The sequence below is a fragment of the Chionomys nivalis genome, chromosome 10 (assembly GCF_950005125.1).
Source record: "Chionomys nivalis chromosome 10, mChiNiv1.1, whole genome shotgun sequence".
Taxonomy (NCBI): Eukaryota; Metazoa; Chordata; class Mammalia; order Rodentia; family Cricetidae; genus Chionomys; species Chionomys nivalis.
Window position 1 is genome coordinate 52,824,646 of NC_080095.1, and position 12,108 is coordinate 52,836,753.

Here is a 12,108-nt window from a genome sequence, read left to right on the forward strand (position 1 = left end):
TGTGTGGGACGGAGATGGCAGGATTGCCATATGGCTTTGACCTACAAAAGCGGCAATCTGGCATCACACACAGAGGTAAAGCAAACATGGCACAAATACTCTAGCTTTTGAAGTTGGGTGCTGACTTCACTTCTGTTCACTGTATTGTCCTTTCAACTTTCCACGTTTAAAAACTTGTGGGTGGATTCTTCCCGAAACTTTCCCTAAGTCATCTGTGCACATCCGTAATTCCAGCATTCACTCAAGTGACTTAGGAAGCAGGACTGCGAGAACTCAAGCCCAACGGGGCTACAGTGAGACCCTGTCTCAGGAAAAAAACAAGAATGGGGGAGGAGAAAAGACAGATAACAAGATCTACCTTAACTTTTAAACTACCTAAACTTTATCTACAGGAATTATTGGGGGAGGGTGGCTAGAGAGATGCTCACTGCTTACAAGTACTTGTTGCTCTTGCAAAAGACCCAGGTTCAATTCCTAGCACCTACAGGATAGTTTACTACAACCATCTATAACTCCAGTCCATGAGATCTAGTGCCCTCTTCTGACTCCCACAGGCACCAGCTACACCCAGTCCACATCCATACATGCAGGCAAAATACTCACATAAAATAAAATAACATAAACCTAATAAAAACATTTTTAAAGTGGTTTGCTTCTCAAAATCTGCCTATTCACTATCCTAAGCACAGTAAAAACCTATCTCAATTATGGCAAATAATGCTGTACTACTGGAACAAGGCTAATATAAAACTCAACAACAACAGCAACAGCCAGCACAAGATTTATAGGTGTAAACATCTGGTTTTTATAACAAATAACAAAGTTAACAGCAATAAAACAAATCATTTAGTACAGCATATAATGTGTTATATTAAATTTACACAATGATATATATAAAAGCACATACTGTTTATATCATACAGTAATTCAACAACAAGAATATCAAAACAGGAATCCAAACAACTACTACTCATGCACAAAACATGCATATATTGGTACTTTAAAAAGGCTATTTTACACAATACTGTTTACCAAAAGCTTTCTAAAAAAGTTAAAGCCCTTCCAAATAAGTCAGTGGCCCAATGGGGACTGGAATGCACTAATATTTAGGCCAGAGTTTAGGTGGCACCATGCTCGGCGAGCAATTATGGGCTTAGAGTCATGCCCATTAAGGGTGAATGTCTTTGCACCAAAGGATCAACATTTTATCACCAAGGCAAGCCCTCTAAGGGACAAACGGTTGTATTGGCTACAAGCCAGGAGCGGAGAGAAAGGCATCAAAAACTGCTGGATACATGGCCCAAGAGAGGGTTACTGTAACAAAGGCTGGGGCACTACATACGGCAAAGGTGTTTTGTGAATCTTCTTAAGGTACTGTTGGTCTCTTTACCCTGATTGCCACTCCAGATCCACAGTCTGGTCTACAAGTTCTAAATTCAATAAAATACGTACTTCTGAGAAGAAAATGGGATGCGGAGACCACTGAGAAGAGTTGGCTGTATTAAAAAATTTACCGAAAGCAATGACCATTTTTTTTCTACATACTCGATACAATTCAACGAAATGCCCATCAACTGGAAAGCCCTTCCAGGAACACAGCCCTAAAGAATCAAGAAGCAAGTTCATGTCTTAAAAAATTCCATCCACGGACCTTGGAAGCTAAAGGTCTCATCCAAATAAAACCTGAACATCAAAAAACCTGTATTTTGCAGACGCTCGGACAATATAAACCAAAAAATAAAAAAAGTTGATAATCAAAATTCATTCACTATCACCACCATTAAGACCTTAATATTTACTTCTAACTAGCAATACATCCTTCACCTTCCATCAAAGGCACTAGCGTCCATACATAATTTTATCTTGGGCTTATCCTAACAAAAGGTAAGTATCCCATTTCAGTACGACACAAATATTAAGACACCACTTTTTTTTTTTCCCAGAGACCTGGGGATCAGAAGGAGGAACACTGGCTACATCAACCACTCAAACGGTCGTCATTAGTTTCAAAGAGCCCGACCGGAAGCGGAGGATCTTCTTCTTGAGGTTGTGCGACGCCTTGATCTTGACAAAGGTTTTCGTGGGACAGGTGTGAAGGTCCGGGGCGGTGACCGTTTGAAGTGGGAGAGTCTGGACGAACTGGGACCAGATTAAACCCCCGCTCTCCTCGGAGTCGCTGGTGGTGGTGCTCTCGCCCACGAACTCGCCCTCGCTCACGCTGGACTCGCTGTCGCCGAAGCAGTTGGTGGTGTAGTTGCTCTGCTCGTCCTCGCTGGTGTCCACCACGGTCGAGTGGAAGAGCGACTCGCACTCGGCCGAGTACTCGGAGTCGCTGGCCACGTAGGCGTAGGGGCTGGGGTAGGGCAGCGCCACGGCCACCGGGTAGGCGCCCCCGTGCTCCCTGCGGGCCCGCCGCGCCCGCCGCAGGGCCTCCTCGTAGGAGACCTCGGCCGACGACTTCCACCGGCGGTAGTCGGTTCGCTTGTGCTTCGGTTTGGCCACCACCGGCTCCCGTCCGTGCGCGTGCGCCCTGCCGCCCGCCCGATGGCCGCCAGCGCCCAGGGCTCTGCCGGGAAGGCCCGCATCGGGCGGCCCGCTGCGCCGGCCCTTGGAGGAGGCCTTCCTGAGTTTCCTGTTTGTATCCGAGTCGTCGGGGAAGCGGCACTTCTTGCCCGCCGCCCGCGTTTTCTCCCGAACGGTGGGCAGACCGTGCTCCGGGACCGCAGGGCCGCGGGCCTTCAGGGTGGCGCTCCTCGCGACGCCCGGGTTCCTGTGTGCACGGTGAGGCCTGGCGCCCGCCTGCTGCCCTGGGATGAACTGAGCCTTCACCAGAGGCCCCTCTTCGAGGCTCTGAGACGAGCCCTCGCTTTTGAAGTCCAAGGGCGGCCGGTCCACCGCGGGCAGAGCCTGGAGGCCGCCCTTCTGCGGCATCTTCTTCTGGGGCTGCGGAGCTTTGTTCTCTACCGGGGCGACGGGGCCTCTGTCGGGACTGGCTTTAGGAGAGACAGCTGAGACCTGGCCGCTTTCCTTCGGGGACTCCCCCAGCCCCGCCGGACACCTTGCGAGCTCTTGAGAGGCTGCCTTGGAGGTTTTGGGCAGATGCTTGCTTGGGGGTTCCATGGCCGCGCTGGCCGAGCAGCCCTCCGGCAGAGCCAACCTCTTGCTTTCCAACGGCTCCGCCTTTGAGTCTTTTGACCTCTGCTTAGGTGGGGAGAATGGCCCGGTTTCCAAAGAGGCTATTCCCCCAGAGGGCGAACACGATTGTTTCGTATTCTTAAGGTTCACACCACTGCCTTGTGGGACGACGACACCAGGGACCCTGACACACACACTTCCATTCCTCAAAAGCCCCTTGGTTGGGTCAGCGTTCACACTCGTTCTAGGTTTATTGGTCCTTACGGGGTGTGTTTTTTTCTGGACCAGGCTCAGAATGTAGCCATCCATTTTTTTACTGGATGCAGAAGGATGAGGAGTCGACCACAAACTGCTTGGAGATGGCAAGGAGTTATCAGCTTTGGGAGCGTTCAGTTCAGATCCGAGGCAAATGTCATTGGCGTGGCTCCCCAGCCCCTCCTCTTCCCGCAGAGAGCTGCCCGTCAGACAAAGGAGAAACATTGGGCTCTGCACAGCCACAGCATGAAGCGGACTGGGATATCGATATACATCATTCCCGTTTTTAGACACCAGATCACACTGGTATTTAGGATTCACATCTGCAATGACATCAAGGGAATTAAATTGTGTTGTGGAGGGGGAACTGCAAATTGCCCCGGAGGCCTGGTCTTCACAGTGGCCGCCTTTACATTCCAACCATCCTATGAGATCTGAAAAACATGTAAAGGTACACGGAAGAAATGAACCGCCTGCGCCAGCCTGACTCTGGCCGAATGCCACTGAAGAAATGAACCGCCTGCGCCAGCCTGACTCTGGCCGAATGTCACTAGAGAAACTTAGAGCTGGAGAGAGAGTATCAAAGGACTGGGAAATACTCCACACTAGCTCTTCTACAGGTTTACATGACGGACATGGGTTACTGAATGAAGGCAAAAAATATCCAAGAACTTTGACAAAAATATGTATCATGTCTTTAACAAAAAATATAAGCCACGGATAATGCCTTGAAACCACTGTATAATGAAATACTTCATGAACCTTAGCAACAGTAAAGACATAAACCAGTGTAGTTTTTAAGATATGTAAAGAAACTCTGAAGTGAAGCACACCAAAATCCTAACAGTACCCTTCCAGTGCGGTGAGGGAAAAGCGGTGTTCGCTCTCTTCTGTTTCCAGTAACTGTACTATATATATGAGCTGTCATGTGGATGTTGGGAATTGAACCCGGCTCCTCGGGGAGAGCAGTCAGTGCTCTTAACCACTGAGCCATCTCTCCAGCACCCTCAAATATTTTTAAGGACTATTTTTATTTTTAAGTGTGTGTGTTGTGTGTGTGTGTGCATGCGCACATGTGTTAGTGTATGTGCAGGTGCCCACAGAGATGACAGGATGCCCATCAGACTCTGAGGCTGGAATTACAAGCACTTGTGAACACCTGAGGCGCAAGAGCACAATACACTGACCCGAAGCCTGCTCTCCAGTGCCCAGAGCTTACCACAGTAACCCTAGTAAAACTGCTCTCCAGTGCCCAGAGCTTACCACAGTAACCCTAGTAAAACTGCTCTCCAGTGCCCAGAGCTTACCACAGTAACCCTAGTAAAACTGCTCTCCAGTGCCCAGAGCTTACCACAGTAACCCTAGTAAAACTGCTCTCCAGTGCCCAGAGCTTACCACAGTAACCCTAGTAAAACTGCTCTCCAGTGCCCAGAGCTTACCACAGTAACCCTAGTAAAACTGCTCTCCAGTGCCCAGAGCTTACCACAGTAACCCTAGTAAAACTGCTCTCCAGTGCCCAGAGCTTACCACAGTAACCCTAGTAAAACTGCTCTCCAGTGCCCAGAGCTTACCACAGTAACCCTAGTAAAACTGCTCTCCAGTGCCCAGGTCATACCACAGTAACCCTAGTAAAACTGCTCTCCAGTGCCCAGAGCTTACCACAGTAACCCTAGTAAAACTGCTCTCCAGTGCCCAGAGCTTACCACAGTAACCCTAGTAAAACTGCTCTCCAGTGCCCAGAGCTTACCACAGTAACCCTAGTAAAACTGCTCTCCAGTGCCCAGAGCTTACCACAGTAACCCTAGTAAAACTGCTCTCCAGTGCCCAGAGCTTACCACAGTAACCCCCTAGTAAAACTTAACACCCACTGTGTCTTCAGGAGTGACACTAAGAACAATACTTTTAATAGGATAAGGAATATTTGGTAAGATTTTAAAAGACTGAGCAGTTTTGTAAATTCCTTGGGGCTAGAGACAAGATTCAGCATTTAAGAGCATTTGCTGCTCTTTGAGAGAATCTGGATTCAGTTCTCAGCATCTACGTGACTCCTAGCTGCCCTCTGGCAGCTCTAGAGGATCTGATGCCCTCCCTCTTCTGGCCTCTGAACCTATACATGTGGTGCACAAACATACATGCAAGCACATTCATAACACATAAAATTCTTTTTTTTAAGGAGAAATTCCATCAATCTCAAAAATGTACATGTCAAAATACAATGAAACAAAGCCCTTAGTTAAATGTTGGTTTCTAGCTTGGAAAATATAACAAAATCTTTTTATGACCTTCAGTTAGGGAAATTAGAAGTTTTTCTCTGTTGTATCTATTTGTTTAAATAATGAGAACTTGCTATGTATAAAATTCTGTGATAACTGTTTAGGGGAAAGTTTTATGACCTTCAATTTTAGCAGTCTTGGGAGAAAAAACAAAAAAATAATCTAGACTCAAGGATGATAAAATCTGTAAGGAGTTTTTTGTATGTTTGTTTGTTTTTTGTCTTTTTTTTATTTGTTTGTTTTTATGGAAATGCCATGTCTCAACCACTAATAAAAGCCTGTTAACAGTAGGGAAGCTCAGCATGGTGATGAGCACCTATAATCCCAGCAGGAAGAGGGACAGGGGCAGGGGAGCCCGGAGTTAAGAAAGAAGGAAGGACAAAGACCTCTGAAGAAAAGAAAGGACACGAAAAAACTAAAATGAGACCTCTTTAGCTGACATTGTTTCCCATCATCTCTCCCCCTGGCGCCTTAAACCCACTTTTTTTGTCTGAGTCTCCGTTTGCCTTCTCTAGACTTAGAGTGGAACAACACGGTCCCCAAGGCCCAGCCCTACTGTCTCAATTATGTAGTGTTGTGCCCTTTGGAAGAGCTAGGAGTCTGTCTTCAAGGAAAACCTGCCCCAAGTGCCTTTTAATGGGTTTATAAAGTTTCCGTCTGAAACCAGATCTGTAGAGTGATGGGGAGCAATTAGCAATGAACTTGAGGCCCAGATACTAGATAACAGTTCTGTACTCATCCTGAGTGGTTGATTGCTGCTGATAACACACTGTACAAATGCAAAGGCTTGACCAATTAGCAGCCTCAGGTGCTCAGTGTGACGTTTGTTTTGCCTGGACTCAAAAATCCAGCCTTGTACTCAGATGAAAATCACAGAGGGCAGTGGCAATCCCTGCTCCTCCAGCAGCTCCAATCCTCGGATTTTCTCTGCTCTTCTACACCAAAACATGGCAGGAAGGAGGGGAGTTCCAGCTCAGGGACAACTCTCACTCAGCAAGCAGAAACTTCTGGCAATAGCTGGCTGATAAGCCACAATTTTATTTTATTTTTTTAATCAGATGAGATGGTTGAATGTAACCATTTCTGAATTCTCTTGGAGTGGTGGGACAGCATAAATTAGACCTGAGTTTGAATCCTGCCGTGTCCAACTATATATAGCCTCAAATCATTTAAATGACTTCACTTGGCCTCATTTTCTTTTTTAATATTTAGTTTTGGGGCTGGAGAGATGGCTCAACGGTTAAGAGCATTGCCTGCTCTTCCAAAGGTCCTGAGTTCAATTCCCAGCAACCACATGGTGGCTCACAACCATCTGCAATGAGGTCTGGTGCCCTCTTCTGGCCTTCAGGCATACACACAGACAGAATATTGTATACATAACAAAAATAAATAATATTTAGTTTTATGTGTATATGCCTGAGTATATATACCACATGTGTAGAGGAGCCTGCAAAGGGTCAGAAGAGGATCAGATCCCTTGGAACAAGAGTTACAGATGGTCGTGCTGGAACCTGAACCCAGGTCCTCTGCAAGAGCAGTAAGTGCTCTTTACTGCTGAGCCATCTCTCCAGCCCTCATTTTCTTAATACATAACTACACCCAAAGGTTAACAACTACACCCTGAAAAGTGTTAGGAAGATCCAAAGAAGATAAATGTATGTAGAGCATCACAAATTCTTCCATCACTAATAATACCATGATTATCTCTAAAGCCTGAGGTGGATTATAATATACAGATGGTGGGGAATTTCACCATGTGGGGTATTCTGAGAAAAATGGAAGGGTCACTGTTCCCAGTATCAACAGCCCCTGGTTAGACTGATGGGCATATGTAACTTAATGTGTAGTTTAAAGAATAAAAGAGTTCCAGGACAGTTTTCAAAAGAAAATAAAGGACCAGAGATGTAGCCCAAGGGTAGTGTGCCAAGGGGTACCCCAGAAACACAAAAAGGAATGTAAAATGGGTCTGTAGATTGTATAGTATGTCTTTAGTATATGCAAGAACCTGGATTCTATCACCAGCATGAGAGGAATGAGAGGACAGAAGGAGGGAGGGACGGACAGACGGAGGGGTTAAACAGCAAAGAAACAGAGTATATATCTCTAATATAGGGGCAATTCCTCTAAAGACGAAGTGTCTTTCTAATTCCATAATATATAGTCAAATGGCACCCAAAGAGTTGGTTAGTCTAGATGTTCATCTAGACCAGGGTAGAGGCTCTGTGTGGAACTGTGGCACTGAGTACATGTAGCACACTGACCAAACTGTCTTCCTATTAAGGAAGCCGCTGAAGTCACATAATTTTAAAGACCCCCTAACCTCTCCCAATTAAAATTTCTGTCAATGCTAAAAATCCTTACCTGCAGATTTGGGGCAACCATCTGAGATAGTCAAAGCTGCCTCCAAGGGGCTGCAAAAGCAGGTGCTGGAATGGCAACTGGACAAACACTCACTGAACACGGAGTTAGAGGAATTGGAAAGGGATCCCGAAGCCCCATCACTCAGCTCATAAAACCCTACAAGTAAAAAGACGGTTGGAATTAAGATAATATTAAGCAATAACACATATTTATGTCTAAAATGACAAAAGGGTAAAGCATCGAGGAAAAGAAAAGCTGGCTTCTGTTCTAGATTGTTGGGGAGTTTCACATACATTGTAGATTTTGGGGTCCTGGTTATATGGTTTTATTTCAAATATTCCTTAGAAAAGGCAAAAATTATATAACTCTGGGTATAGTTCAAAGTTCCCTTCATCTTCCACTTTTAAAGGTGTGTAAATCTGACAGAACCTCACCTCCATCAGGAGTGTTTCAAAAGGAATAACTAAGTTCTCTGGATGTGGTGGCTCATGCCTATAATCACAGCACTCAAGAGGCTGAAACAGGAAGACAAGAGTGGTCAGTCTGGGCTACTAAAAACCTGAAGGAAATACATAAGTAACTTTAAGAGAAAAAGAAACTTATGAGCCAAATGGCTTAAAAGAAGATGAAATTGCTGCAGTGATCTCAGGAAGTTGAAGTGTGGCTCATCTTCTAGCCCAGATCTGACTTTCTCAGGTTCCAAAGATCTGTTTGCTTCTCCAGAAATCTGAATAGAACTTTGTGGGTTTTGGACTCAGGGGACACTGGGCAGCTCAATCTTGTTATTAAAAATACTGCAGACTGAATTTATTTCCCTCTCGAGCAACTGTATGGCAGGCTGCTCTTCAAAAGTTCTCACACTGGAAACAAACTCCATTGCCACTTGCCTGAGGCGCCTGCTGGCTCACCTGAGCTAGGCCGGCTGTCCGTCTCCAGCTGCTCTTCGGATGTCTTTTCAACATCCAGTCTCAGGTCACTTATCTGTTTGTCAAGTTCCTGCAGCTGATTCAGCAGACCAGCATCTCTTCTCCTCAAGCAGTTCTGATGGGGAGAAGCAGGGAAAGAGAATGGGCACACTGGATGACAAAGCCAGAAAGTCTACAGAAGCCACTCATCTAGACAGTCACTGAGCTCTTCGAGAGCAAACGCTACTGGATAATCTGGAACCAAAACTTCGAGAATGCAAGGCATGCCCGATCTTTAAACCTTTGGTGATGCAGAGTTTGTTCATTAAGATAGGGCCAGCACTTGACTCAGTGAAAAATAATGCTTGCTGCTTAAGCATAATGATATGAATTCAGTGCCCTGAGCCCACATTGGAAGGAGAGAACCAACTCCTGAAAAATGGTCCTTTCACCTCCACAGGAATGATGCAGCGCACAGCTGCACTCGTTGGCACACACCAAACACACAATAATAAAATTTAAAAACTCTATACAGCTGAGCTGTAGCTCAGTGGCAGAGAGCTTGACTGGTGTGCACTAGCCTCTGTGCTCAATGCCCAGCACTGGAGGAAAGGACAAGACTTGCTCTTGGCTTTTGCTAATCTATACAAACTGTGGATTTTTAATAGGGAAGGGCAAGGAATTTGTACAGGCTTTGAATCATCTGGAGTACAGCCAGTTTAAAGAAAATCCTTCACAGAAGGCTCTTGAAGTCAGAGTAAGAGATTTCCTACAGTACACTATAATCTTTCTTAGGTGAGGTTTTCTGGCCAAATGTCATGGCCTACAGAATTTTGTTTTCTATTAGTTGCTTAGTGGGGCTTAATCAGTTTTAGGGCCTTTGAAAGCGAGAAATTAATACTAATAGCCAGCGCCAAGTATAATGTGAGCTAGCAGAATCCAAAACCCTCCAGGGAAAGCCCATCAAGATTTGAACTCAGCTTGGGTTTCCAAAGGTGACAGATTGGTTGTGCTAACTCACACTGCCATCTAGTGCTTCCTATTGCTACAGAAGCAGAAGAACGCAAAAGGCATCTGGTTCAAATCAAGAATGCCAAGTCTACAAATGAAAACAGCCCCGTAAACCCTGACTGCAGTGGAATTCTTCTGACACACTGCCTTGCTCCCCTGAAGCGGACAATAGGAATGCGTCACGCACAATCTTGAGATCCGTGAAGACAAAAAGGCACTATTGTACAAGACAACGCTGAAATGTAAACGACCAGCCACAACCAGAAAGAACTGGCTCCAATTCACGTACATACAATTCTGTTCTATCACCAAAGAAACAGTAAAAATGCCAAAACAGAGAGCTATTGCACAAACCACAGCACACATCCTTGCAAAATAGATACACAGAAATAGCCAGTCCTTCCTCGTGTCCTATGACTTTAAAAGCTGGGAGACATAAGCCATATGCTTGCGTGCTAACATTTGAATTTCATCAGCTAAAAGATGAATTAAGCAAAAACGCTTTGATGCTCAATAAATACACAATCTAAAAACCGGCAATACAAGAAAACACGTGACAACCCCCAGCATCACTTTCAGAGGACCATTATCTAGCATTAGTAGTCTAATATAAAGGGGCGGGTTAAGAATCTTTTTGCTGTTTCCAAAACTACATTTTGAGGTCACTGAAACAAAGCTGCCGCCATTATTTTGAGGCGGCATCAAAAGCTGTTCTCAACACATGAAGGTCCAAAGTTCTTTTCCTTCCTTGTTAATGAAGACTGCACAGAATGACTGAGACGGTGACAGAAATCCAATAAGATAAATGCTCCCAGCGAGCAGGTTCTCTCCTCTCCCACCTCCACCACCAAGCACAGCTGGCGGGCCGGATAAAATACGAGAGGAGGGGGCGAGCTCTCCGGCCAAATTGCCAGTATTTGCATCTAGTTTTAGCTGCCTTATACAAAGGACTTCTATTTAAAACTAGGCACCAGGAGAAAGAGACTTGCAGGGGAGAGAGCACCGGAAGGGGCACGGCTCCCAGCAGGAGCTTCGCTGTAACCGTAAAACTCAATGTTGGATAGTTAGCCGAGACACAAACTCCCTCCTCGCTTTTGTCCACCCCCCATGGGAGGGGGAGTAACTAGGGAGACCACAAGGTGAAATGGCAGTTTAAGTGGGGGTCGCAAACCTCTGAGGAAGGGGGCATGCAAGTAGCCTAACTTTCAGGCTGGAACCAAGGGACTCCAAGAATTCCAAACGCTGGAGGGAAGGAAGAGCCGCCACCCCTCCCCGCCATCCGCGCCTGGTCGTCAGCTCCTCAGGTGACACAAAGCAGGCAACCTACAGCAACGCGTGGAAGTCACACGCCCAGGGCATCCACGACACCAGAGTCAGGGAAAATCGTGGCAGGGGTAGCGCCACGGCCAGGGATCCCGCGACCAGAGGCTACCAGCCCACCCTTCGGTCCCGCCACCGGCCACCACCTACCAACTGCCTCCGCAGCAGCAAGATGTTCTCCTCCAGGAACTTCTCCTCCAGACGGCTGCGCTGCGCCGCTTCCCCTCGCAGCTCCCCGGAGCGCGGCGCGACAGTCGCCGAGGTCCCGGAGCAGCGCAGCGCGCCGCGCACCAGCAGCTCCTGGCGTTGCCGCAGGTACCCCAGCTCCGCCAGCCCCGCCAGCGTGGCCTCCTGGCGCTCGCGGGTGCGCTGTCGCTCCATGTCCGCCTCGCCCCTCTCGCGCCAGCGCGCCTCGGGCTCGGCGCCCCGGCCGGGGATCAGCGGCTCCGGCTCGCGCGCAGCGTCGGGCTTCATGACCCCGGCGAAGCCCGGTCAGCCCGGGCGCAGCAGCTCGCGCTAGGACCGCAGGCGAGCGCTCATGCCGCCAGCACTCGCGTCCCGCGCAGCTCCAGTCTGCCGCCCCGCAGCTGATAACGCCCCGGCCACGCTACGTCACGCCCGGCCCCGCCACCCGCCACCCGCCACCCCGCCCGCCGCCGGCTTGCGGCGCTCAGCTCCTGACAGGCGCCGCGGTCGCCTGCGCCCCGCCCCGGCTCCGCCCCGGCTCCGCGCCCCCTTTTCGGTCCGACGGCACCGCGGTCCCCGAGGCGCCGATTGGCTCGGCTCCATCTCCGGAGACCGTGGCGGGCGCGGGACGGGCATCTTGTTACAGCCAACCTCGCGGGCCG

At 47.9% G+C, this 12,108-nt stretch overlaps 1 protein-coding gene across 2 annotated transcripts; it reads right to left on the reverse strand.

Annotated features, from left to right (window-relative positions):
- Positions 1-796: 796 nt before the first annotated feature.
- On the reverse strand, positions 797-11,814 carry Dact1 (dishevelled binding antagonist of beta catenin 1). 2 transcript variants are annotated; one of them, XM_057783431.1, is made up of 4 exons: positions 11,411-11,814; positions 8,933-9,065; positions 8,025-8,180; positions 797-3,713 (listed from the first exon to the last, which is right to left on the reverse strand). In XM_057783431.1, exons 1-4 carry the CDS (start codon positions 11,732-11,734, stop codon positions 1,987-1,989), a joined length of 2,340 nt encoding a protein of 779 aa, XP_057639414.1. In that variant the 5' UTR covers positions 11,735-11,814; the 3' UTR covers positions 797-1,986. The 2 variants fall into 2 exon arrangements, with proteins under 2 accessions (XP_057639414.1, XP_057639413.1); XM_057783430.1 differs by having other exon boundaries at positions 797-3,824.
- Between the last annotated feature and the right edge of the window lie 294 nt (positions 11,815-12,108).